Genomic DNA, 27,677 nt, shown 5'->3' on the forward strand with positions numbered 1-27,677 from the left:
AGATGCTTATTTCTCAGAATGAGAACGAGTTGACAATTCCTTGTATAAATGCCTCTTTATGCACATTGCAAATGTATAAAACACAGACTAGACTGCTAGCACAACACTCTGGCTAAAATGCTGATAGCGGTACATAGTACCATAATGCCGTGCACGACAAACTGAGCATTTAATTTTCCAGAATCAATGTTAATTGATACTCCCGTTTTAGTAGGGTCTGCTCTGCGCTCAATTTTGAGAATTCAGACACAAACATTTCACGTTTTCCAGTCAAATGTCTGTTTCGGTGTCCATATGACTGATTCTGTTGGACCAAACCTCAAATTCAAATAGAGTTGAAACTGTCAGAGGGAGAAGTGGTCTTTCATCCTTGTTGTGAGTGGGACTGTGTGTGTGTGAGAACTGGGAAAGGTACATAGCACACAAGGGGTGAAGGAGACCACACCAAAAAGACATGAGAACAAACTCATCAAAACTAAATAATAAAAAACGTAATACTTGTGGTACTGGCCTTCGATGAACATTCATTTGAATTAATTTGATATCGCCACTGCCCTACTTGTAACAGTGTTTTGTTGCCCATTTGAAAACCATATGAAATGTTAACCTTGCATTTCTTGTGTGTGTTCGAGTAAAGCCCTGCGGGATAGGCGCCAGCTGGTGAGTGAGGGGAAGGCACTGTCGGGAGGCCTGATGACCAGCAACCTCCAGGAGCCCCTTCCCGGCTGGCAGGGCAAACCAGCACCATGCACCAGAACCATCAAAGTGGAAGAGGGCAAGGCATAGCAACGGACCTTAAACCTCCTTTTAACCTTCACAAAGCCTGCTTCTGGAAGACGCAAACCCCTGCCTCCTCCCTCGGCCCACCTCTCAGCCTTCTCTCACGAAACCCCAGGTCGGGCGCCAGACTGAAGGGCAGACATACTGTATCAACTCCCAGAACCTGACACCAACTTTCAGAACCGGACATTATTATTATTGTTAAACACCACATATAGAGATATATAAATATATATAAATATATACATAGACAATAGTTTGGGACACTCTTCTAAGCAGACTCTTCAAGGTCCTCTTTATTTATTAATGTTAATGTCCATTTTGAGAGAAGAATAATGGTAACAAAAAAGAGAATAGAAATTCACGTTTTCTGTGTTGCTCGCCATCAGAGTCCGAAAAAGGAAACGGCCAGCTCCTGCAGATAGTTCACTGTCGTAATTCACCCCTTTTTTGCCAAACTGTACTTAACTTTTTGGTCTGTAGCCTTGTAGATGAGGCAGACACTTGACATGTCACCACAAGAAAGCAAATCTATAAGTGTTTAAAAAATGAATTGCAGAGCGGCACCTTTTTGTCCCCCCCAACTCTGTCATTTTTCGCTGATAACTGTGGAGTTTTAATAAAATTTTAGTCGTCATCGCCTATTTGCTCTATTCAAGGACTCCTTTTATTCAATAAAAATCCTTCAACCCCAGATTTGAGGACATTGTGTGTAGATGTGGAAAGGCATGACCTGGGGTGTCACCCTCCCAGGGTACTTCACACAGCTCGTGAACTGTGACGAAACTGCTTAGATTGTTAAATGTTTCCGTTATTTTTAAAAGGCAGTTTTTTTGCTTTTATGTCGCTCTCTCGCCTTTATGTATTTCCTATTTTAGAGAACTCATGTTGCCTCATTTGAAGCTTCCCTGGCTTTGATGCAGTGTGTGCATGTGATGTGCTGAACATGGGTTAACCGCAGGGCCTGATCCAGGATTACGTCACAACATTTCAAAAGGCTCTGAAGTCAGTGGACATGTGCCACTGCAGTGTGTGTGTGTGGTTTTAATCAACCAAGCTGGCAAAAAATGTGGAGTTATCCTTTAGTATTGGGGAGTGAGGGTGGGCTTCATTGACTTACTGTACGATCCCAATAGCTGATTCAAATTCTTTCTATCGCTATCCTTTTAGTTGTAATGAGTTGAAATCTGAATCACATCTGATACATGTCAAGTGATTTTATATCCCTCTCCTGGAGTGTTTTTGCTTTTTCTCCTAGAGCTATTATAAACACGACTTGATGGAGGTTAGTGAAGAAATTAGTAGGCATACCTCCCTCGTGAACGTTCAGCACCATGTAAGGTCTCCGGTTAATAAACGCAGCCTAACTAGAACTCTCAATCAGGGTCCAAATATCTATTTCTATGTTACAATTTGATGATAACGGAGGGGGATTAGATGCTAGATGAATTAATGTACTATCTTCGTGTAACATTTTTTTGTGAACGTTGCAGTTGCTTTGGGGTCTCAGAAGGAATATTAAAGCATTTATTTTTTGTTAGAAAAATGTGATCTGTTTGCTTTTTTTTTGTCACATTTTGAAAGTCATATTTACTATTCCAATGTCATAACGGTTTAGAGATGTTACAGCTTATTATAATGCTCCATGACACTACAAAATGTTCACTCATCTTTGTCACTGATGTCTGTACATTATGCATACCTGTTCATTATATTCCGAGTTGTGGTCAGTCGGGGAGGGTGGGAGTCAAACATGTTTGATTTATATATTGTATCACTAATAAAATGATAAATGTTTAAAAGGTCACTTATGTTCTCACAGGGTGGACTGCTTTAACTTTTGGATTGGCTTATTGGACGTTATGGCTTTCCTGCTTTTTGCAGTGACAGGACCCTGTCAGTTTTTGGATGGAAAAGGTGGACACTGAAACCTCTTATACACACCTGAGAAACTGCATTTGGTTTCCGCGCTCGACTTCTAATACTGTACCTACACCAAGATATCGCCATGACACTTTTTTATTTTATTTTTACTTTTAAGAGTCATATTTGTTTTGTCAGAGGACCCGTACACTCTGGAACTGATCCAACAGTCTATCCTTCCTGATATGTGATCATATTCGCCCTTTCCTTGTTAAGAGCTTGAGAGAAATAAAGCCGTTGTGCTTTTTCAAAACCGTTGTCCTTTTTGAATGTGTTTTGTGTTCAAGGCTGTCAGTTGGATAAAGGTATTAGAATATTTTTTTACTAATAAAATGTATTGAATCTGTGCGGCTGCAACAGAAATACAAACGGGTTATCGTACCATACTTGGTACAAGGCCTATCGTATCAAATAACCGACGTGGTGGTTTTCACCTGCGGAAAAATAAGCCAAGTGAATGTCATGACGTCATAAGTGTCGAATTCCACGAATTTTTCTCAGACAAAGGGGGCTTTCTACACTGAAGATAATTGTTCAGCACTTGCACTCTAAACAGGACATATCAGGACATCTTGACGGAATAAATCAAGTAGAAGGTAAACATTTGAACTCAAACTTTGTGTACGTCAACTTGTAGAGATAAATGAGGTGGTCTAGAATGTTGTCAACTGATGTCTTGTGGGTAAGTTACGTTTGAAAACTTTTGTCGTGCAACGCTCTTCTCAAAGCTACCTCAGTCACTTTACGTTGCTTGTACAAAGTGTACTGATGGACTGCATTATAAATGGGGTAAATGTATTTACATTTTATGGGGAATAAAGTTGAATGTCACGAATGTGTCTATGTTCTAAAACACTCGCGAATTTCGAACACTTGAACGTGGCAGTCGGCCCTTTATCGTCCAGGGAGAATGTACCCCAAAAGGCCGGCAGATGGCGATATTGAGTCATTTAATTTTACAGTCCAAAGAGCATGCATGCATGCATGCTGCCGGCTATACACATTTTTCCCCGTGGACGAGTTTGTACATAAAACATTCAAAGGCGTCGATTTCCTCCGTAACTAGATGTAACGGCGAGAAGGCGGGGAAAATATACATACTGTCTTTATGAAACACCATTTTCCACCACCACGCTAGAGTGGCTAATTCCTAATGTTAACGCCCAGCGTTCAACCAGGGCAAAGATATGGATATAATGATTAGATACTTACTTGTATTGTCTCCATCCTAACAATGGATTTGAAATGGTGGGCTGTCCAGCTCCCGTTCTGTCTTTGGATTGGTAGATACGTCTCATTATTTGAATACTTAAAAAAAATATTCGATGAGGGGTGTTGCGTTAATCGCCTGTATTCAATGGAGAGTTAGATGCTATGCTAGCCTAATACATATACATAGACTGTCTCGAATTTCAACGGGGACAACTGCGATATAGTGTTTTTTTCTCAGTCACGTGCATCACACATATCACTCATAAAAACCTACGCATTACAAAACGTGTATTAAATAAGCATCACAAATCAAAATAGCAGTTATTGTTCATCTTGACTCAGTTCGACAATGTCTCATTGCCCCCATACAAAAACCTCGTCCATTGATTTATAGGCTGACCACACCGCTCGCGTCGCAAAAAAAATCCTTTGTGCAAGGAGGAGCACTGCCAGATCCCTGCAAAATGACCTCCAGCAGGCCACAAATGTGCATGTGTCTGCTCAAACGGTCAGAAACAGACTCCATGAGGGTGGTATGAGGGCCCGACGTCCACAGGTGGGGGGTTGTGCTTACAGCCCAACACCGTGCAGGACGTTTGGCATTTGCCAGAGAACACCAAGATTGGCAAATTCGCCACTGGCGCCCTGTGCTCTTCACAGATGAAAGCAGGTTCACAATGAGCACATGTGACAGACGTGACAGAGTCTGGAGACGCTGTGGAGAACGTTCTGCTGCCTGCAACATCCTCCAGCATGACCGGTTTGGCGGTGGGTCAGTCATGGTGTGGGGTGGCATTTCTTTGTGGGGCCGCACAGCCCTCCATGTGCTCGCCAGAGGTAGCCTGACTGCCATTAGGTACCGAGATGAGATCCTCAGACCCCTTGTGAGACCATATGCTGACACATGCACATTTGTGGCCTGCTGGAGGTCATTTTGCAGGGCTCTGGCAGTGCTCCTCCTTGCACAAAGGCGGAGGTAGCGGTCCTGCTGCTGGGTTGTTGCCCTCCTACGGCCTCCTCCACGTCTCCTGATGTACTGGCCTGTCTCCTGGTAGCGCCTCCATGCTCTGGACACTACGCTGACAGACACAGCAAACCTTCTTGCCACAGCTCGCATTGATGTGCCATCCTGGATGAGCTGCACTACCTGAGCCACTTGTGTGGGTTGTAGACTCCGTCTCATGCTACCACTAGAGTGAGAGCACCGCCAGCATTCAAAAGTGACCAAAACATCAGCCAGGAAGCATAGGAACTGAGAAGTGGTCTGTGGTCACCACCTGCAGAACCACTCCTTTATTGGGGTTGTCTTGCTAATTGCCTATAATTTCCACCTTTTGTCTATTCCATTTGCACAACAGCATGTGAAATGTATTGTCAATCAGTGTTGCTTCCTAAGTGGACAGTTTGATTTCACAGAAGTGTGATTGACTTGGAGTTACATTGTGTTGTTTAAGTGTTCCCTTTATTTTTTTGAGCAGTGTATATATATATATATATATATTTTTTTTAAATCCATTTTGAATTCAGGCTGTAACACAACAAAATGTGGAATAAGTCAAGGGGTATGAATCTTTCTGAAGGCACTGTACGTGTATGCACGGTTTATAAATGAGGCCCCAGACCACTTGGCAGAGGCAGTAGTACATTTGTAGGGTCCAGGGAGTCAACACTCATTATGATGGAATTTGATACGTGTCTTCATTATAATTTGTTGTGCTTTGTCTCAGGATGTCAGGTAGAGCAGTCAGGCCAGACGAGGGTCTGATGATGATGCAGGAGCTTGAAGACCGTCTGAAGGAGCAGATTGATAAACTAGAGCACGTCCGCCTCTCTGCTACTGAGCTCAAAGACAACCTTTCTGGGGTTTGTTTGCACTATTTATTCTCTCACTCAACTACTATAGCCTATAGGCCTATTTCCCCCTTTTCTGATCTGAATACTGATCCACTACATACAGTGCATTCAGGAAGTATTCAGACCCCTTGAATTTTTCCACATTTTGCTACGTTACAGCCTTAATCTAAAATGGATTAAATAATTTTTTTACTCATCAATCTACACAAAATACCCTATAATGACAAAGCGAAAACAGGTTTTTAGAAATTTCTGTAAATGGATTAAAAATAAAAAACATACCTTATTTACGTAAATATTCAAACCCTTTGCTATGAGACTCGAAATTGAGCTCAGGTGCATCCTGTTTCCATTTATCATCCTTGAGATGTTTCTACAACTTGATTGGAGTCCACCTGTGGTAAATTAAATTGATTGGACATGATTTGGAAAGGCACACACCTATATAAGGTCCCACGGTTGACAGTGCATGTCAGAGCAAAAACCAAGCCATGAGGTTGTCCGTAGAGCTCCGAGGCAGGATTGTGTCGAGGCATATATCTGGAGAAGTGTACAAGCATTGAAAGTCCCCAAGAACACAATGGCCTCCATTCTTAAATGGAAGAAGTCAGGGAGGTTACCAAGAACCCAATGGTCAGACTTCCAGAGTTCCTCTGTGGAGATGGGATAACCTTCTGTGCAGCACTCCACCAATCAGATCTTTATGGTAATGGCCAGAGGGTAGCCACTCCTCAGTAAAAAGGCACATGACAGCCCACTTGGAGTTTGCCAAAAGACACCGAAAGACTCAGACCATGAGAAACAAGATTCTATTGTCTGATGAAACAACATTGAACTCTTGGCCTGAATGCAAAGCCTCATGTCTGGAGTAAACCTGGCACCATCCCTATGGTGAAGCATGGTGGTGGCAGCATCATGCTGTGGGAATGTTTTTCAACGGCATGGACTGGGAGACTAGTCAGGATTGAAGATGAACGGAGCAAAGTACAGAGAGATCCTTGATGAAAACCTGGACCTCAGACTGGGGCAAAGGTTCCCCTTCCAACTGGACAGCAACCGTAAGCACACAGCCAAGACAACGCAGGAGGGGCTTTGGGACAAGACTCTGAATGTCCTTGAGTGGCCCAGCCAGAGCCCAGACTTGAACCCGATCAAACATCTCTGAAGAGACCTGAAAATAGCTGTGCAGCGACGCTCCTCATCCAACCTGACAGAGCTTGAGAGGATCTGCAGAGAAGAATGGGAGAAACTCCCCAAATACAGGTGTGGCAAGCTTGTAGCGGCATACCCAAGAAGACTCGAGGCAGTAATCGCTGCCAAAAGTGCTTCAACAAAATACTGTGTAAAGGGTCTGAATACTAATGTAAATGTGATATTTTACTTTTTTATTTGTAATAAACTTCAAAAAAATTCTAAACCTGTTTTTACTTTGTCATTATGGGGTATTGTGTGTAGATTGACAAGAAAAAGACAACAATGTAATCAATTTGAGAATAAGGCTGTAATGTAACAAAATGTGGAAAAAGTCAAATGGTCTGAATACTTTCGAATGCACTGTACATGTCCATGGAAGCCCCATTGAGCTCAGAGTGGGATTTATACTGAACTATAACTGTATCTGTTTCTACACCATTGCAGATCAATGGTGATCTGAACCAATCTATTGCTGACCATCTGGACTGGCTGGGTCAGCTGTCAGAGCGAGTGGAGACCCTTCAGATGAACACATCCGTCTTTGTTCAGGTGAGAGACCGGAGACATGGTAAAGGGACAGTTTAACTGACAACTGCTTCTGTCTGTGTTAAGAAGAGGTGCATGGTTTTTTATAATATCATGGCTTTTGTGTGCAGATGAACCCGAAGCCTCGTACCTGGGGAGGGAAGCAGGGCTCCAGGCACGCTCCACGCTGGGGCCGACTCCACAGTCTGGCTGATGATGCCCAGTCTGAGTATGGCTGGTCCCCTATCCGCACACGACGCAACAGCGACGCTGCCTCCGAGATGTCCTGCGCCTGGTGACCTGGTAGCTCAGATGGATCAGTTGGTTGGACTTGGATCAGGGTGCTGGCAATACCAGGGTTGTGTGTTTGAATTGCGTGGGACATATACTACACTGACTGTGTTAACTGCAAGTTGCTTTGGAAAAATTAGTCTGCTAAATGACCATACTAAAAGACATGATTACAACAAACTAACTAAGCTGCAGACAAACATACATTTTATATTATTTCACTGCCACAATATTAGTCACTATCCACTCACATTGCTGTAATTGTATCGAATAGTTGAACATTTCACTGCAGTGTGTTATTTGAGAAATTGACTTGTATTATGCAATATAGTTATTGTTTGTATTTTGTGTACTTCTGTGGTGCTTTTCTGTCTCTTGTAAAATGTTTGTTGATATTACTCAATGTTGCTATTATTCAAAGTTATTTGATTTTGTTTTGGTCTTCTCATTGTTGGGATCTTTTGCAGCTGCCAGCTATAACCAATGATGAAGCCACAGCGCCTCCATCTTGGCACTCTCCCTACTCTCCCTACCATTATACATTTCTTTTTAGTGGAAGCTATAGAAATGTATTTATTAATGTCTACATTTGTTTTTGCCACATTTATTCTATTACAGACACTGAACCAAAATATAAATGCAACATGCAACAATTTCAATTTTTTTACTGAGTTAAAGTTCATATAAGGAAATCAGTCAATATAAATAAATTCTTTGGGCCCTAATCTATGGATTTCACGACTGGGAATACAAATATGCATCTGTTGGTCGCAAATACCTTAAAAAAACAAAAGGAAAGGGGCGTAGATCAGAGAACCGGTTTGTATCTGGTGTGACCACCATTTGCCTCATGCAACGTGACACATCTCCTTCGCATAGAGTTGCATAGAGTTGTTCAGGCTGTTGATTGTGGCCTGTGGAATGTTGTCCCACTCTTCAATGGCTGTGCGGAGTTGCTGGATATTGGCAGGAACTGGAACACGCTGTCGTATACGTCGATCCATAGCATTCCAAACATGCGCAATGGGTGACATGTCTGGGTAGTATGCAGGCCATGGAAGAACTAGGACATTTCCAGCTTCCAGTGATGTAAAAAATACTTTAAAGTACTACTTAAGTAGTTGTTTTGGTGTATCTGTACTTTATAATTTTTTTTTAAATGTTTAAAAAAAAACTTTTACTTCACTACATTCTTAAAGAAAAGAATGTACTTTTTACTCCATATATTTTCCCTGACTCCCAAAAGTACTCGTTACATTTTGACAGGAAAATGGTCCAATTCACACACTTATCAAGAGAACATCCTTGGTCATCCCTACTGCCTCTGATCAGGCGGACTCACTAAACACAAATGTTTGTAAATTATGTCTTGAGTGTTGAAATGTGCCCCTGGCTATCTGCTAATTAATAAAAAATAAATACAATTATGCCTTCTGGTTTGCTTAATATAAGGAATTTTAAATGGATTATACTTTTACTTTTGATACTTAAGTACATTTTAGCAATTCCATTTACTTTTGATACTTAAGTATATTTAAAACAAAATACTTTTAGATTTTTACTCAGGTAGTATTTTACTGGGTGACTTTTACTTGAGTCATTTTCTATTAAGGCATCTTTACTTTTACTCAAGTAAGACAATTGAGTACCTTTTCCACCACTGCCAGCTTCCAGGAATTGTGTACAGATCCTTGCGACAACGGCTGTGCATGATCAAGCTGAAACATGAGCTGATGGCGACACATGCTGAAACATGAGCTGATGGCGACAGATGAATGGCATGACAATGGGCCTCAGGATCTCGTCACGGTATATCTGTGCATTGAAATTACCATTGATGAAATGCAATTGTGTTCGTTGTCTGTAGCTTATGCTTGCCCATACCATAACCCCACCGCCACCGTGGGGCACTGTTCACAACGTTGACATCGGCACACTGTCTTCCATCACCTGAGTGGCTACTGCTGGCTAACACCTCTGTCCCGAAGCAAGCGCCAGTTAGCCTCGAGCTAGGCCCATCTCCCGGCTAGCCGAAGAAGTCTACCAGCTAATTCTTGGGCTACAATACCTCTTTTGCCAATTGGCCTGGACCCTTTATTGCCGACACGGAGCCCCTGTGATCCATCACGACTGGTCTGCCGACATAATCGTCCAAGGAGGTTTCAACAGGCTTTTCCGTTGCAACATTGCCGAAGACCCATCTGCTATCCCCGGCCGGCTAGCTTTCTGAATCGTCGTGTCTCCAGCTCGCCTAGCGTAGTAGCGACTACCGAACGGCTCCCTGACTCACTTAATTGCTGCTCATTGGACCCTATGATCACTCGGCTACACATGCCTCTCACTAATGTCAATATGCCTTGTCTACTGCTGTTTAGGATAGTTATTATTGTTTTATTTCACTATAGAGCCCCCAGCCCCGCTCAACTTGCCTTTGATAGCTCTTTTGTCCCACCTCCCACACATACGGAGACCTCACCTGGCTTAACTGGTGCCTCCAGAGACACCGCTCTCATCGTCACTCAATGCCTAAGTTTACCTCCACTGTACTCACATCCTACCATACCCTTGTCTGTACATTATGCCCTGAATCTATTCTACCACGCCCAGAAATCTGCTCCTTTTATTCTCTGTTCCCAACGCACTAGACGACCAGATCTTATAGCCTTTAGCCGTACCCTTATCCTACTCCTCCTCTGTTCCTCTGGTGATGTAGAGGTTAACCCAGGCCATGTAGCCTCCAGCACCACACCTATTCCCCAGGCGCTCTCATTTGTTGACTTCTGTAACCGTTAAAGCCTTGGTTTCATGCATGTTAACATCAGAAGCCTCCTCCCTAAGTTTGTTTTATTCACTGCTTTAGCACACTCCGCCAACCCTGATGTCCTAGCCATGTCTGAATCCTGGTTTAGGAAGGCCACCAAAAATGCAGAAATTTCCATCCCCAACTACAACATTTTCCGACAAGATAGAACTGCCAAATGGGGCGGAGTTGCAATCCACTGCAGAGATAGCCTGCAGAGTTCTGTCATACTATCCAGGTCCGTGCCCAAGCAGTTTGAGCTTCTACTTCTAAAAATCCACCTTTCCAGAAACAAGTCTCTCACCGTTTCTGCTTGTTATAGACCCCCCTCATCCCCCAGCTGTGTCCTGGACACCATATGTGAATTGATTGCCCCCCATCTATCTTCAGAGTTCGTACTGTTAGGTGACCTAAACTGGGATATGCTTAACACCCCGGCCATCCTACAATCTAAGCTAGATGCCCTTAATCTCACACAAATTATCAAGGAACCTACCAGGTACAACCCTAAATCCGTAACCATGGGCACCCTCATAGATATCATCCTGACAAACTTGCCCTCTAAATACACCTCTGCTGTCTTGAAACAGGATCTCAGCGATCACAGCCTCATTGCCTGCGTCTGTAATGGGTCCGTGGTCAAACGACCACCCCTCATCACTGTCAAACTCGAGCAGGCCTTTCTAATCAACCTGGCCCGGGTATCCTGGAAGGATATTGACCTCCCGTCAGTAGAGGATGCCTGGTTGCTCTTTAAAAGTGCTTTCCTCACCATTTTAAATAAGCATGCCCCATTCAAAAAAATGTAGAACTAAGAACAGATATAGCCCTTGGTTCACCCCAGACTTGAATGCCCTTGACCAGCACAAAAACATCCTATGGCATACATTTACATTTAAGTCATTTAGCAGACGCTCTTATCCAGAGCGACTTACAAATTGGAAAGTTCATACATATTCATCCTGGTCCCCCCGTGGGGAATGAACCCACAACCCTGGCGTTGCAAGCGCCATGCTCTACCAACTGAGCCACACGGGGCCAAGCATACTGCATTATTATCTGCAATATGCAACTTTTCAGGGAAGTTAGGAACCAATATACACAGTCAGTTAGGAAAGCTAAGGCTAGCTTTTTCAAACAGAAATGTGCATCCTATAGCACTGATTCCCCAAAGTTTTGGGACACTGTAAAGTCCATGGAGAATAAGAGCACCTCCTCCCAGCTGCCCACTGCACTGATGCTAGGAAACACTGTCACCACCGATAAATCTACGATAATCGATCATTTCAATAAGCATTTTTCTACAGCTGGCCATGCTTTCCACCTGGCTACCCCTACCCCGGCCAACAGCTCTGCACCCCCCGCAGAAACTTGCCCAAGTCCCCCCCCGCTTCTCCTTCACCCAAATCAAGACAGCTGATGTTCTGAAAGAGCTGCGAAATCTGGATCCCTACAAATCAGCAGGGCTAGACAATCTGGACCCTCTCTTTCTGAAATTATCTGACGAAATTGTTGCAACCCCTATTACTAGCCTCTTCAACCTCTCTTTCGTATCATCTGAGATCCCCAAAGATTGGAAAGCTGACGCGGTCATACCCCTCTTCAAAAGGGGAGACACTCTAGACCCAAACTGTTATAGACCTATATCCATCCTGCCCTGCCTTTCTAAAATCTTCAAAAGCCAAGTTAACAAACAAATCACCGACCATTTCAAATCCCACCGTACCTTCTCCACTATGCAATCTCGTTTCCGAGCTGGTCATGGGTGCACCTCAGCCACACTCAAGGTCCTAAACGATATCATAACCACCATCGATAAAAGACAGTACTGTGCAGCCGTCTTCATCGACCTGGCCAAGGCTTTCGACTTTGTCAATCACGCATTCTTATCGGCAGACTCAATGGCCTTGGTTTCTCAAATGACTGCCTCGCCTGGTTCACCAACTTCTCGGACAGAGTTCATTGTGTCAAATCGGAGGGCCTGTTGTCCGAACCTCTGGCAATCTCTATGGGGGTGCCACAGGGTTCAATTCTCGGGCTGGTGACTCTCTGATCCACCTCTACGCAGACGACATTATGCATACATCTGGCCCTTCTTTGGACACTGTGTTAACAAACCTCCAAACAAGCTTCAATGCCATACAACACTCCTTCCGTGGCCTCCAACTGCTTTTAAATGCTAGTAAAACTACATGCATGCTCTTCAACCGATTGCTGCCTGCACCCGCCCGCCCGACTAGCATCACTACTCTGGGCGGCTTTGACTTAGAATATGTGGACAACTACAAATACCTAGGTGTCTGATTAGACTGTAAACTCTCCTTCCAGACTCACTTTAAGCATCTCCAATCCAAAATTAAATCTAGAATCGGCTTCCTATTTTGCAACAAAGCCTCCTTCACTCATGCTGCCAAACATACCCTCGTAAAACTGACTATCCTACCGATCCCTGACTTCGGCGATGTCATTTACAAAATAGCCTCCAACACTTTACTCAGCAAATTGGATGCAGTCTATCACAGTGCCATCTGTTTCGTCACCAAAGCCCCATATACTACCCACCACTGCAACCTATATGCTCTCATTGGCTGGCCCTCGCTACATATTCGTCCCCAAACCCACTGGCTACAGGTCATCTATAAGTCTTTGCCAGGTATAGCCCCGCCTTATCTCAGCTCACTGGTCACCATAGCAACACCCACACGTAGCATGCGCACCAGCAGGTATATTTCACTGGTCATCCCCAAAGCCAACACTTACTTTGGCCGCCTTTCCTTCCAGTTCTCTGCTGCCAATGACTGGAACGAATTGCCAAAATCACTGAAGCTGGAGACTTATATCTCCCTCTCTAACTTTAAGCATCAGCTGTCAGAGCAGTTTACCGATCACTGTACCAATACACAGCCCATCTGTAAATAGCACACCCAACTACCTCGTCCCCATATTGTTATTTATTTTATTTTTCAATTTTGCACCCCAGTATCTCTACTTGCACATCATCATCTGCACATCTATCATTCCAGTGTAAATGCTAAATTGTAATTATTTCACCTCTATGGCCTATTTATGGCCTTACCTCCCTAATCTTACTACATTTGCACACACTGTACAGTCGTGGCCAAAGGTTTTGAGAATGACACAAATATTAATTTTCACAAAGTCTGCTGCCTGTTTGTATGGTAGCAATTTGCATATACTCCAGAATGTTATGAAGAGTGATCAGATGAATTGAAATTAATTGCAAAGTCCCTCTTTGCCATGCAAATTAACTGAATCCCCCAAAAAACATTTCCACTGCATTTCAGCCCTGCCACAAAAGGACCAGCTGACATCACGTCAGTGATTCTCTCGTTAACACAGGTGTGAGTGTTGACGAGGACAAGGCTGGAGATCACGCTATCATGCTGATTGAGTTCAAATAACAGACTGGAAGCTTCAAAAGGAGGGTGGTGCTTGGAATCATTATTCTTCCTCTGTCAACCACGGTTACCTGCAAGGAAACATGTGCCGTCATCATTGCTTTGCACAAAAAGGGCAAGGATATTGCGGCCAGTACGATTGCACCTAAATCAACCATTTATCGGATCATCAAGAACTTCAAGGAGAGCGGTTCAATTGTTGTGAAGAAGGCTTCAGGGCGCCCAAGAAAGTCCAGCAAGCGCCAGGACCGTCTCCTAAAGTTGATTCAGCTGCGGGATCAGGGCACCACCAGTCCAAGATTGCTCAGGAATGGCAGCAGGCAGGTGTGAGTCCATCTGCACTCATAGTGAGGCAAAGACTTTTGGAGGATGGCCTGATGTCAAGAAGGGCAGCTTAGAAGCCACTTCTCTCCAGGAAAAACATCAGGGACAGACTGATATTCTGCAAAAGGTACAGGGATTGGACTGCTGAGGACTGGGGTAAAGTCATTTTCTCTGATGAACCCCCTTTCCGATTGTTTGAGGCATCCGGAAAAAATCTTGTCCGGAGAAGACAAGGTGAGCGCTACCATCAGTCCTGTGTCATGCCAACAGTAAAGCATCCTGAGACCATTCATGTGTGGGGTTGCTTCTCAGCCAAAGGAGTGGGCTCACTCACAATTTTGCCTAAGAACACAGCCATGAATAAAGAATGGTACTAACACATCCTCCGAGAGCAACTTCTCCCAACCATCCAGGAACAGTTTGGTGATGAGCAATGTCTTTTCCAGCATGATGGAGCACCTTGCCATGAGGCAAAAGTGATAACTAAGTGGCTCGGGGAACAAACATCGATATTTTGGATCCATGGCCAGGAAACTCCCCAGACCTTAATCCCATTGAGAACTTGTGGTCAATCCTCAAGAGGCGGGTGGACAAACAAAAACCCACAAATTCTGACAAACTCCAAGCATTGATTATGCAAGAATAGGCTGCCATCAGTCAGGATGTGGCCCAGAAGTTAACTGACAGCATGCCAGGGCGGATTGCAGAGGTCTTGAAAAAGAAGGGTCAACACTGCAAATATTGACTCTTTGCATCAACTTAATTTAATTGTCAATAAAAGCCTTTGACACTTATGAAATGCTTGTAATTATACTTCAGTATTCCATAGTAACATCTGACAAAAATATCTAAAGACACTGAAGCAGCAAACTTTGTGGAAATTAATATTTGTGTAGTTCTCAAAAGTTTTGGCCACGACTGTACATAGATTTTTCTATTGTGTTATTGATTGTACGTTTGTTTATCCCACGTGTAACTCTGTGTTGTTGTTGTCGCACTGCTTTGCTTAATCTAGGCCAGGTCGCAGTTGTAAATGAGAACTTGTTCTCAACTGGCCTACCTGGTTAAATAAAGGTGAAATAAAAATGTTAAAATATCTGCCCGGTACAGTTGAAAGCAGGATTGGAGAAGGACCCTTCTCCAGCGTGCCAGTGGCCATGGAACGTGAGCATTTTCCTTCTGAAGCCGGTTAGGACACCAAACTGCAGTCAGGTCAAGACCTTGGTTAGGAGAAATTCTTCGGTTGTGCAAACCCACAGTTTAGTCAGCTGTCCGGGTGGCTGGTCTCAGACAATCCTGCAGGTGATGAAGCCAAATGTGGAGGTCCTGGGCTGGTTTCACGTAGTCTGCCGTTCTGAGGCTGGTTGGATGTACAGCCAAATTCTCTAAAACAATGTTAGGAGGCGGCTTATGGTAGAGAAATTAACATTCAATTCTTTGGCAACAGCTCTGGTGGACATTCTTGCTGTCAGCATGCCAATTGCATGCTACCTCAGAACTTGAGATATCTGTTGCATTGTGACAAAACTGCACATTTTAGAGTGGCCTTTTATTGTCCCCAGCACAAGGTGCACCTGTGTCATGATCATGCTGTTTAATCAGCTTCTTGATATGCCACACCTGTCAGGTGGATGGGTTACCATGACAAAGGAGAAGTGCTCACTAACAGGGATATAAACTAATTTGTGCACAACATTTGAGAGAAATAAGCTTTTTGTGCATATGGAACATTTCTGGGATCTTTCATTTCAGCTCATGAAACTTGGGACCAACACTTTACATTCTGCGTTTATATTTTTGTTCAGTGTAAATACATGGAATTTTGTCCTTGAAACATTTAATTGAAATACTGTAGAATTCCATTCATTCCTATGGAGGACTGCTCATACTGGGGAGTGGCTATATGGGCGACCGGTGGCTTCAAAGTCTCTCTCAAGGGCAAATACATAGCATCAGCAATACATCATTAGCTAAACTTACCTAAAAAGTGTACACCTTGTTATGTAGTTATCTCAGTGTATAATAAAGAAAATACCCTCAACACAATCTGCATATGCATGTTGAACTATTTTTAAACCTGTTCCACAACAATAATAGGCAAATTCCATCAAATACTAAATTAAATCATCAGGAGTTAAAGGCTACAGAGAAAAATAACTAAGTTCATTCCAGTGTATATTTGTAACATTGTTGATTACCTGTTTTATAGTCACTGTTGAAATGGAGCCAGAGCAATCGAAGCCAGGCTCCTGCACCTTGGGTCAAAGGGGGAGACGAGCTCCAGCATCTTATGGGTCCAAAGAGAAAAGGATGATAAACTCTTAGGGTTATTATAGCCAAGGTTTGATCCAAGGTGTGGACATGAAGCTAGGGTTATGGCTAGGGTTAGGGTTAAGCCAGGGCGTGGACATGAAGTTAGGATTATAATGTATTACCAGTCTAGGGTTGGGGTTGGTGCTACAGCTATAAGTACAATATTTCCAGTCTAGGGTTAAATTTAGGGTTATGGTTGGCTCTACAGCTGTACATGTATTACCAGCCTAGGGTTAGAGTTATGGTTTAGTTGTTTCTATAGCTTTAAGTACAATGTATTACTAGGGTTATGGTTTTGGTTTGTGCTACAGCTCTAAGTACAATGTATTACCAGTCTACGGTTAGGGTTGAGGCAAGGGTTAGGGTTGAACCGGGGTGTGGACATGAAGTTGGGGTGTGGACATGAAGTTAGGGTTAGGATGGACATTAGCCTGGCTGATGCGACCCATGTGGTACACAGCAGACTTGGAGGAGGACTTCGAGTTTGTATCAGCCAGACTAGCTGGACATGGGACAAGAGGAACGTGTGGAGAGATGGCAGATGACAGGGCATGGCTCAACCCTAATCCTAACTCTACACCTTCAAATAGAGGCTCCTCCACTCCACCTCTGAATTCCCAATCCAGTGGAGACTGCTGAGGGGAGGATTACTCATAATAATAGTTGGAATGGAGTCAGTGGAATGGTATCAAACAAGTGATTTCCATGTGGTTGATACCATTCAATTGACTCCATTACAATCATTATTATGAGCCATTCTCCCCTCAGCAACCTCCACCCATGTTTATATTGCTACAGTACATTGTATGGATACTTAATATCAACCACTATTACATTATGAATACGGGATACTTTGTAACATCAACCAATTAATACTGGTAATCACAATAACCCCAGCCAATAAGTCAAATTTGGCTATATCGTAAAAAATGAATGAAAGCAAAAATGTGCTCTATGATCAAAATTTAACATTAGGCATAAAGTAAACACTGTGGTTAAGGTTAGGGTTATTACTTTGTTACGGTAACTACTGACGTTCATGTAACATCAACCTATGAAGACTGTAAAACTAACATTTTACCCTGCACTACTTGAAGAAACTAAGAAAATACATTAACATTAACTGTATTTTTTGTGTATAGCATCCAGAAACAGTTTTGCATTTATTTTGGCATTGTCTATATGTAAAGAAATTATGGCAAGATATTCATAGTTTTATCATTGTTAATATTCTTGATGACTTTTGTTTGTTATGTGAGAATGTGCTGCTCGGTTTCTTTAACTATAATAAGTATAAAGAAAAACAATTTTACCTCATAAATCTAATTGTGCTAATGGAAAATATTAATACATGTAAATTCACTAATAAAAAAAACATCTTCCATGTTTTGTATAAGGAATTCGAGCAGTACATTAAGACCATTCTACATTCTTCTAATGAAAAAGCTGTTAAAACAATCAATACGTGCGTATATTTTAAGGTCTTTGTGAAATCTGTAATTTGTTGTAACCCCTTGAATATTGTATCATTGTCTTTTTGTATACTTCTTGTATGTATACAGGTAGGTGTTTCTGCAATAAGAAAAAACAGATAATTGACATTTCCTTTGTTCTCAAGCACTTCCTTTTAAACAGCAGAGGTCACTGTAGCTCTAGATTGACATATCTATGAGGTTGTTTTGAATAAAGCTTTGGATTTGAAAGAAGCGTGGGTGTTTGTTATTAGTTCGTCGTTTGTTGTTGTTGTCAAAGCAAGCGTAGGAAAGAAGTAGCCTTACGTCGGCAGATATCGTTTTGATACCCAGGCATTTAACGTTAGCTTTATTTTTGTATAATTATTGTCGTTACGGCTATCGAATAATTCCTGGAAACAATGGCAGAAAGCGACTGGGACACCGTGACGGTTTTGAGGAAGAAGGGTCCGACTGCTGCGCAGGCCAAATCTAAGCAGGTAGCTAGCTGCTAGCTAGAGCAGCTAGCATTAGCCACTTAGCATGTGAACCTGAGAAACAACTCGATATATTGTAAATAAATATGCGATTTAATTAATCATACCACTGGGCCCATGTAGGCTGTACACTGTCACTGGCAGGGAAGCGTGCTAATAAATCCCGGGGATTTGATTGTGACCTCGCCTCTCCCTGGCGTTTCCTGCTCGGTAAAACGGTCGACGTGGACAGAAATAGCAACTATGTGGGTTGGCGTCTAATCATTTGACTGACGTCGATGAATTGGACTTTTATCAAACATTTTCTGCGTTTTTCGTAGCCTGTGTTTTGATTCTGTGTTGGATAAGCCCCCCTGGCCTGGCCTACTCGTCAGCTATACTAGCTAACTAAATATCCCTGTGTTATGGAACGATGTAGAGTACATTTGAATAATGTGCCATGTTTTTTCTAGGCTATCACAGCTGCACAGAGACGTGGAGAAGACCTCGAGACTACTAAGAAATGTAAGCCTTGTTCTATATAGCAATACATGCTAGGTGCAATCCACCAACTCCCCTGCTGGGAAGTCTGGGACATGAAGGATTGATTTCTGAATTAAATTATGTTATGGCTTGTTTATGCTTACCATGCCAATTAATGTCTCCACAGGGTCTGCAGGGCAGAACAAGCAGCACCTGATGACCAAGAACACGGCCAAGCTGGACCGTGAGACGGAGGAGCTGCAGCACCAGCGGGTCTCCCTGGAGGTGGGCAAGGTCATCCAGCAGGGCCGCCAGAACAAGGGCCTCACCCAGAAAGACCTAGCCACTGTGAGTAATGCTACCGCAAACCCATATGACATTAAGATATTGGTGCATTTCTGTGGCTTCCTCGTCTCATCTGCACTCATCTAAACGCAGTGTAGGTGAAAATTATGTCCAATACTTTCACATCAGTACATATGAGGATGGGAGGACACTTTGAAGATGCCTCCAATGTATGAATACCTTAAGAGATGGCCTCAGTGATTTTATTTTTATTTCACCTTTATTTAACCAGGTAGGCGAGTTAAGAACAAGTTCTCATTTGCAACTGCGACCTGGCCAAGATAAAGTAAAGCAGTGTGACACAGACAACAACACAGAGTTACACATGGAGTAAACAATAAACAAGCCAATAACACAATAAACAAGTCAATGACACAGTAGAAAAAAGAAAGTCTTATATACAGTGTGTGCAAAAGGCATGAGGAGGTAGGCAATAAATAGGCCATAGGAGCGAATAATTACAATTTAGCAGATTAACACTGGAGTGATAAATGAGCAGATGAAGATGTGCAAGTAGAGATACTGGTGTGCAAAAGAGCAGAAAAGTTTATAAAATAAAAACAGTATGGGGATGAGGTAGGTAGATTGGGTGGGCTATTTACAGATGGACTATGTACAGCTGCAGCGATCGGTTAGCTGCTCAGATAGTTGATGTTTAAAGTTGGTGAGGGAAATAAGTCTCCAACTTCAGCGATTTTTGCAATTCGTTCCAGTCACTGGCAGCAGAGAACTGGAAGGCGGCCAAATGAGGTGTTAGCTTTGGGGATGATCAGTGAGATATACCTGCTGGAACGTGTGCTACGGGTGGGTGTTGTTATCGTGAACTGAGATAAGGTGGCGCTTTACCTAGCATAGACTTATAGATGACCTGGAGCCAGTGGGTCTGGCGACGAATATGTAGCGAGGGCCAGCCGACTAGAGCATACAGGTCGCAGTGGTGGGTGGTATAAGGTGATTTGGTAACAAAACGGATGGCACTGTGATAGACTGCATCCAGTTTGCTGAGTAGAGTGTTGGAAGCTATTTTGTAGATGACATCGTCGAGGATCGGTAGGATAGTCAGTTTTACTAGGGTAAGTTTGGCGGCGTGAGTGAAGGAGGCTTTGTTGCGAAATGATGTTTAATATGAGTCTGGAAGGAGAGTTTACAGTCTAGCCAGACACCTAGGTATTTATAGTTGTCCACATATTCTAGGTCGGAACCGTCCAGGGGGGTGATGCTAGTCGGTCGGGCGGGTGCGGGCAGCGAACGGTTGAAAAGCATGCATTTGGTTTTACTGGCGTTTAAGAGCAGTTGGAGGCCACGGAAGGAGTGTTGTATGGCATTGAAGCTCGTTTGGAGGTTAGTTAGCACAGTGTCCAAGGAAGAGCCAGAAGTATACAGAATGGCGTCGTCTGCGTAGAGGTGGATCAGGGAATCGCCCACAGCAAGAGAAACAGAATTGATATATACAGAGAAAAGAGTCGGCCCGAGAATTGAACCCTGTGGTACCCCCATAGACTGCCAGAGGTCCGGACAACATGCCCTCCGATTTGACACACTGAACTCTGTCTGCCGATAAGAATACGGTGATTGACAGAGTCGAAAGCCTTGGCCAGGTCGATGAAGACGGCTGCACAGTACTGTCTTTTATCGATGGCGGTTATGATATCGTTTAGTACCTTGAGCGTGGCTGAGGTGCACCCGTGACCGGCTCAGAAGCCGGATTGCACAGCGGAGAAGGTACGGTGGGATTCGAAATGGTCAGTGATCTGTTTATTAATTTGGCTTTCGAAGACTTTAGATAGGCAGGGCAGGATGGATATAGGTCTGTAACAGTTTGGGTCTAGGGTGTCACCCCGTTTGAAGAGGGAGATGACCGCGGCAGCGTTCCAATTTTTAGGGATCTCGGACGATACGAAAGAGAGGTTGAACAGGCTGGTAATAGGGGTTGCAACAATGGCGGCGGATAGTTTTAGAAGGAGAGGGTCCAGATTGTCTAGCCCAGCTGATTTGTATGGGTCCAGGTTTTGCAACTCTTTCAGAACATCTGTTGTCTGGATTTGGGTGAAGGAGAAGCTGGGGAGGCTTGGGCGAGTAGCTGCGGGGGGGGGGGAGCTGTTGGTCGGGGTTGGAGTAGCCGGGAGGAAGGCATGGCCAGCCGTTGAGACATGCTTATTGAAATTGTCGATTATCATGGATTTATCAGTGGTGACCTTGTTACCTAGCCTCAGTGCAGTGGGCAGCTGGGAGGAGGTGCTCTTGTTCTCCATGGACTTTAGTGTCCAAAAACTTTTTGGAGTTAGAGCTACAGGAAATGTGATGATTGACATTTCAACAGTTTGACTGTACAGTGCATTCGGAAAGTATTCAGACCCCTTCCCTTTTTCCACATTTTGTTACTTTACAGCCTTATTCTAAAATGTATTAATTCATTTTTTCCCCCTCAATCTACACACAACACCACATAATGACAAAGTGAAAACAGGTTTCTAGAAATTGTAGCTTATTTATTGAAAGTAAAAAACGGATACCTTATTTACTTAAGTATTCAGACCCTTTGCTATGAGACTTGAAATTGAGCTTAGGTTCATCCTGTTTCCATTGATTGTCCTTGAGATGTTTCTTAAGTCCACCTGTGGTAAATTCATTTAAATTAAATGGACATGATTTGGAAAGGCACACACCAGTCACCACAGTTGACAGTGCATGTCAGAGCAAAAACCAAGCCTAGAGGTCGAAGGAATTGTCTGTAGAGTTCCGAGACAGGATTGTGTCAAGGCACAGATCTGGGGAAGGGTACCAAAACATTTCTGCAGCATTGAAGGTCCCCAATAACACAGTGGCCTGCATTATTCAATTAAAGAAGTTTGGAACCACCAAGACTCTTCCTAGAGCTGGCCGCCCGGCCAAACTGAGCAGTCGGGCGAAGAAGTGCCTTTGTCAGGGAGGTGACCAAGAACCCGATGGTCACTCTTACAGAGTTCCTCTGTGGAGATGGGAGAACCTTCCAGAAGGACAAGCATTTGCAAAAATGTCTAAACCTGTTTTTGCTTTGTCATTATGGGGTGTTGTGTGTAGATTGAGGGGGAAAAACTATTTAATCAATTTTAGAATAAGGCTGTAACAAAATGTGGAAAAAGTCAAGGGGTCTGAATACTTTCTGAATGCACTGTAGGTCTAAATAGAATAACGTTTTTAGGTCACAGATTTTTGCTGACATCTCTTTTGGCTTTCACTTTCAGAAAATCAATGAGAAGCCTCAGGTCATTGCTGACTATGAGTGTGGGAAAGCAATTCCCAACAATCAGGTCATGGGAAAGATTGAGAGAGCAATCGGTGAGTGGAATCTGGGAAAGACTCACACTGACCTTTTTCCGAATCAACCCCTATGTTTAATCAGGTCTCGGAGTAGTATGCCACCTTATTCATCTGTACTTTGGATTTTACCATTGGTACTTTTTTTGTCTGACGTCGCAACTTTTTTGTTCACAGGTTTGAAACTGCGCGGGAAAGATATTGGACTGCCCCTGGAGGCAAAACCCAAGAAGAAATGAGGACAAAGCCTCGAAATCAGCCCCCCCCTTCCCCATGTACCCCACTTTCATCCCCACGTCCCCTTCCATTATCCCCACCTCCCTACTCCGCTATGACCCTGCCTCCCTCACCCCTCCAACCACCCCCCCTCCTCTACCTGGGCTGATCTCCACCTGTCCTGCTACAGGACCTGGTGATCCACCACGTTACAAGCTGCATATACTGACAAGTCATCACAAAATACTTCTTATAAGCAATTGAATGCATTGCAAAACTTGCAAACCAAAAGTGCTGTGAAATGTAATTTTTATTTAGTTCGCTACTGCTTTGGTATTAACTTATTTTGGGACTAGGTGAATTTTACCATGGCCATGTGCATCGATTTTACTTTTTCTCGGAGCATGTTCTTTATCCATTTCGTAAGTGCTTGTTTGCTGCCTTTTCAGACACATTGTATATTAGGTCATTACAATATGAACATGTCCTGCTGTAGCTTGGTTTTGATTTTAAAATAAAGTTTGGCAGTCTACTTGTCATCTGATGGTTATTTAGAATGTTTTCTTCAGTTTTACATTAGAAAAGGCCTTGAAATAAGATATTTTGGTGTCCTATGTTGTTACTAGCAGTAATTAAAACCAGTCTGGCCCTGTACTCACTCAGGTTCTACAATTGATGTACAACCCATTTGATACAACCAATATTTTTTATGAGTTTGTCTGCACAAAAGCACTATGCCAAGTAAAGGGAAGTTAAACTATTTGTATGGGTGAGTTATGAGTAGGGCCATGAGTTGTATGTAAAATGTAGCTCGCATAGAGGTTGAACTGCATTAGAACTGTCACAAGTGGCTCCCCATTATACCTAAAGTGGACATTGCCATTGGCTGCATGGAGTTGCATTAACAGAAATCCCATGCAGTCTTGTTTACAAGTTTGAACACTGGAACGTGATGTAATCTACAACTTGATTAGGATGATTCATGATTTTTCTATTTGAGTAATAATTTCTATATAGCCTACACTTTCTCGTTCTGAACATTAACGCGGGAGTGGCTTCATGACAATGATCGCAAGAGCAGCTGCTCACCGATTTGATGGTTTCAACTCAGTTCCACCTAGACACCGACAAAACATCCACTATGCTGGTGTCTGCTATGGCCGGTTAACGCTAAATCTGATTGAGGGCTCTGTTCAATCTGTAAAACTGAAGCGTTACAGATTTGGTGTAAGGTCATTTCCAATTAAGCCGACATAAGCAGTTTAACGTGAACGCAGTCTCCTAAAGTGGGAACATTGCCTTTAAATTTCAATCATGCTGTAAAGCTGAACTTCTGCAATGCGGATTGAATAGTGCCCTTAAAGCGGCAATAAGCAGAAGAAACAATAACAAAGCAACCTCAACTGTTGGGTACCACAGTTGAATTAAGCTCATGAGGCATTTATAAGTTATATTCTTTAAGAATCAATGGGTACATATTCATTTTTAAGATCAAAAATGAATGTAGCAACTGCTAATTGCCCCTTTAATCTAGACCTTAATTAGTTTAATTTAACATTGTTATATTTCCTGTTGTGCCTAAAGCAAGGACAATATCGATATTGTATCTTGCTCTGTGACCTGGTAACTGAGCCTACCTTAAGGCTAAATAATATTGATCAGGCATTTGGCTTAGGTGGCTTATAATGCCAGTCCTTGATTTGTTTTCAGCCAAACGGCAGCCCTGCCAGTGCCACTCTATAATGTCGAGGGATGGGGATCTAGACAGTAGGCCCCTAAAACTCAACTCTGGACCATTTTTTCGTTGTTCACCTGTAATCAGGGACTGATTTAGACCTGGGACACGAGGTGGGTGCAATTAATTATCAGGTAGAACAGAAAACCAGCAGACTCTGGACCTCGTATGGTAAGAGTCAGTGGAGGCTGGTGGTAGGAGCTATAAGAGGACGGGCTCATTGTAATGTCTGGAATGGAAGGTGGTGGTTTCCACGTTTGATAGCGTTCCATTTATTCCATTCCAGCCATTACAATGAGCTATCCTCCTATAACTCCTACCACCATTCTTCACTGGTAAGAGTTGAATACCCCCTCGCCCCAACCTGGGCTTGAACCATTCAACCTCAAAGTATCGTTGCCTATCGCTCCACAAAAGCTGCTGTCCTTGCAGAGCAAGGGAATCAACTACTTCAAGGTCTCAGAGCAAGTGACGTCACCGATTGAAATGCTACTAGCGTGCACCGCTAACTAGCTAGCCATTACACACTTGTTACACCGACGTAGGCTATAGATAGCAAACGAATGCCGTTTTTTTGTAGGCACTAACTCCGTCATGGTTCGTTGGACAAAGCCTATGGGAAAATGAATGGAGATCTTATACATTTTATTCTTTGAGATAATCTTCATCAACTGTCACATTTTGTGAATTTTGGAGCATTTGTGTAATCGAAAAAAAGCACATCAAGGCTACATAATTCATAAAGGTCATCTTAACTAACAATGTATAGGGTGGTGCACAATTGGCCCAGCGTAATTAAAAAATATATATAATTGTAACTCATAGAACAAAACGTATAAGATCTCCTTAAGCCTCTGTTAACCTCAGACCTTATTTTCTGAGTTTATCCAAAACCCCTATTATTTCTACATTAATTTCCCCCTATGAATGGCTGAATAAACCAGTGGTAACTCATTTCATTTTTTTAAGACTACAAACTGGCAAGCTCTTTTGCCATGAGGCATTTATAAGCCATTGAACAGCGGTATATCAACTATGCCATCGTATGGGAAGCCATTGAACAGCAGTAAATATTGCACATTGTACTAACCAAAATGTCTACTTTTATTATGCTATCCTAATGAACTTATTTCCCAAATTCCCCATGCTACTTGAGTGAGAAACCTGAATGCGATGTTTCACCGACCACAGATTGTCCCTCAATAATTGAAGGGCTGAATGTATAACATGAAGTAGTTAACCATTTCAAGCTGAAATTCAACAAATAAACCTTTCATTTTGTTGTTCAACATATATTTAAAATATTTATTAGATAGAGGGAGGCTGACTCGACACCCTTGATTTACACACAAAATATTATTTCAACACATTGGAAACCCACTAGCATACAAAGAACAACAGTAACAAAAACTGGATTCTAAAGCTACGTACAATGGTAGATCGCCCTGTTTAAACCTAACTGAGCCCTGCGAATCACATGTCCAGTCCACATCAAGTCAGCTTCTATGATTGGGCTCTTCTACAGAGAGATCCTAGGTCAACCAATAGTTTCTACTGAAGAGATGGGTGCTGGTGCCACAACAGTCAAAAACACAAATTCCCTGGAAGTGACAGCATCAATGCCATACCTCACCAGTCATCATTGAAAGAATGCATGTCCACTTATTGACAGCTGACTGTCTCTTCAGTGAAGTATCAGGGACTCTTGTAGAATAGTCAACATTCATGGCAATATATAATTCCCAATATATATTACTTTGCATACCAGTATACAGTTTGTTTTATAGGAACTCTGTAGGTTCAGTCTGAAATTGCCCTTAACTCACACATTTTCATGTGCAAAAAATGCATTTAATCTCATTTAAGAAATATTTCACTAACACCTGTAGGTGAGCCCTTATTCACTCAGATTGAAACAACTGCCTCCATACAACATTGTATGGCTGGATTGTGTACTGTACGTACTCTCCCTCATCAACTGTCCATGCAATAGTACAGTATAGATCTATGGTGTGTTCCTGATAAAACTTGAGAGTATCCTGCATAGTGCATCCAAGTCCTCACTCTCAGGTTCTCCTCCCTTGGTTCTGCTTTCGGTTGCCCACACCATTCCCGTCACTGTATGACACACAGCTCAGTACTGTCTTGATTACGTGGATCTCCGGTCCTGTCTAAGTGTTCCTCAATGTGGCGTGTGTCATAGACTCCTTCTGGGCCCCTCTCCTGTACCTCCTCTGGGGGCAGCAGACTCTGTCTCAGCTCCATCAGAAGGTCCCGTCCCTCGCTGGACGGCAAGTTGCCTAGGTAGTACAGAGGGGCCAGCTCCACCAACCTGCACAGGAAACATTAATATGCCAAGGTTACCAAAGTAGGTTATCAACGTAATGCACTTAAATGCTTAGTTTACCTCAAAGTAATGACATGTGCACATCTCAGAAGATTGCTATATCATATTGACCTGGTTCCAGAGAAGTTTAATGCTTCTCGTTTTGCGATCTGATCATGTGCGATCTGATCATGTGCGATCTGATCATGTGCGATCTGATCATGTGCGATCTGATCACAAAAGACAACCTGGTATGCACCACTATCTTCTGACAGATAGTACAGTTTACTGTTTATCAGAGGACTAGTATTCCAAAAGGAAGTAAAGACACCACTATGAGGATGTCCCAGAGAAGTTCAGGGTTAGTGTACATTACACACTATCTACAGTTGAAGTCGGAAGTTTACATACACCTTAGCCAAATACATTTAAACTCAGTTTTTCACAATTCCTGATATTTAATCTTAGTAAAAATCCCTGTCTTAGGTCAGTTAGGATCACCACTTTATTTTAAGAATGTGAAATGTCAGAATAATAGTTGAGAGAATGATTTATTTCAGCTTTTATTTCTTTCATCACATTCCCAGTGGGTCAGAAGTTTACATACACTCAATTAGTATTTGGTAGCATTGCCTTAAAATTGTTTAACTTGGGTCAAACGTTTCGGGTAGCCTTCCACAAGCTTCCCACAATTAGTTCGTGAATTTTGGCCC

The 27,677-nt window shown here is 42.8% G+C and overlaps 3 protein-coding genes across 10 annotated transcripts in view; 2 read left to right on the forward strand and 1 right to left on the reverse strand.

Annotated features, from left to right (window-relative positions):
* The window catches only part of LOC139552338 (protein PRRC2B-like), a 43,239-nt gene extending 40,283 nt beyond the window's left edge, over nucleotides 1-2,956 (forward strand). For all 6 annotated transcript variants that reach the window (XM_071363966.1, XM_071363971.1, XM_071363970.1 and 3 more), the window contains one exon: nucleotides 638-2,956. The gene's annotated coding sequence lies outside the window, so the exon portion shown is untranslated. The remainder of the gene's footprint in view (nucleotides 1-637) is intronic.
* Nucleotides 2,957-18,278: 15,322 nt separating this feature from the next.
* On the forward strand, nucleotides 18,279-23,435 carry LOC139552323 (endothelial differentiation-related factor 1 homolog). The gene is made up of 5 exons (XM_071363949.1): nucleotides 18,279-18,586; nucleotides 19,036-19,087; nucleotides 19,233-19,393; nucleotides 22,615-22,708; nucleotides 22,865-23,435. Exons 1-5 carry the CDS (start codon nucleotides 18,509-18,511, stop codon nucleotides 22,924-22,926), a joined length of 447 nt encoding a protein of 148 aa, XP_071220050.1. The 5' UTR covers nucleotides 18,279-18,508; the 3' UTR covers nucleotides 22,927-23,435.
* Nucleotides 23,436-25,914: 2,479 nt separating this feature from the next.
* Nucleotides 25,915-27,677, reverse strand: part of LOC139552339 (ATP-dependent RNA helicase DQX1-like) — a 30,755-nt gene continuing 28,992 nt past the window's right edge. For all 3 annotated transcript variants that reach the window (XM_071363975.1, XM_071363974.1, XM_071363973.1), the window contains one exon: nucleotides 25,915-26,970. In XM_071363975.1, coding sequence (XP_071220076.1) covers nucleotides 26,754-26,970 — 217 coding nt within the window. In that variant the 3' untranslated portion in view covers nucleotides 25,915-26,753. The remainder of the gene's footprint in view (nucleotides 26,971-27,677) is intronic.

The sequence above is a fragment of the Salvelinus alpinus genome, chromosome 24 (genome assembly GCF_045679555.1).
Source record: "Salvelinus alpinus chromosome 24, SLU_Salpinus.1, whole genome shotgun sequence".
NCBI classification, from domain to species: Eukaryota; Metazoa; Chordata; class Actinopteri; order Salmoniformes; family Salmonidae; genus Salvelinus; species Salvelinus alpinus.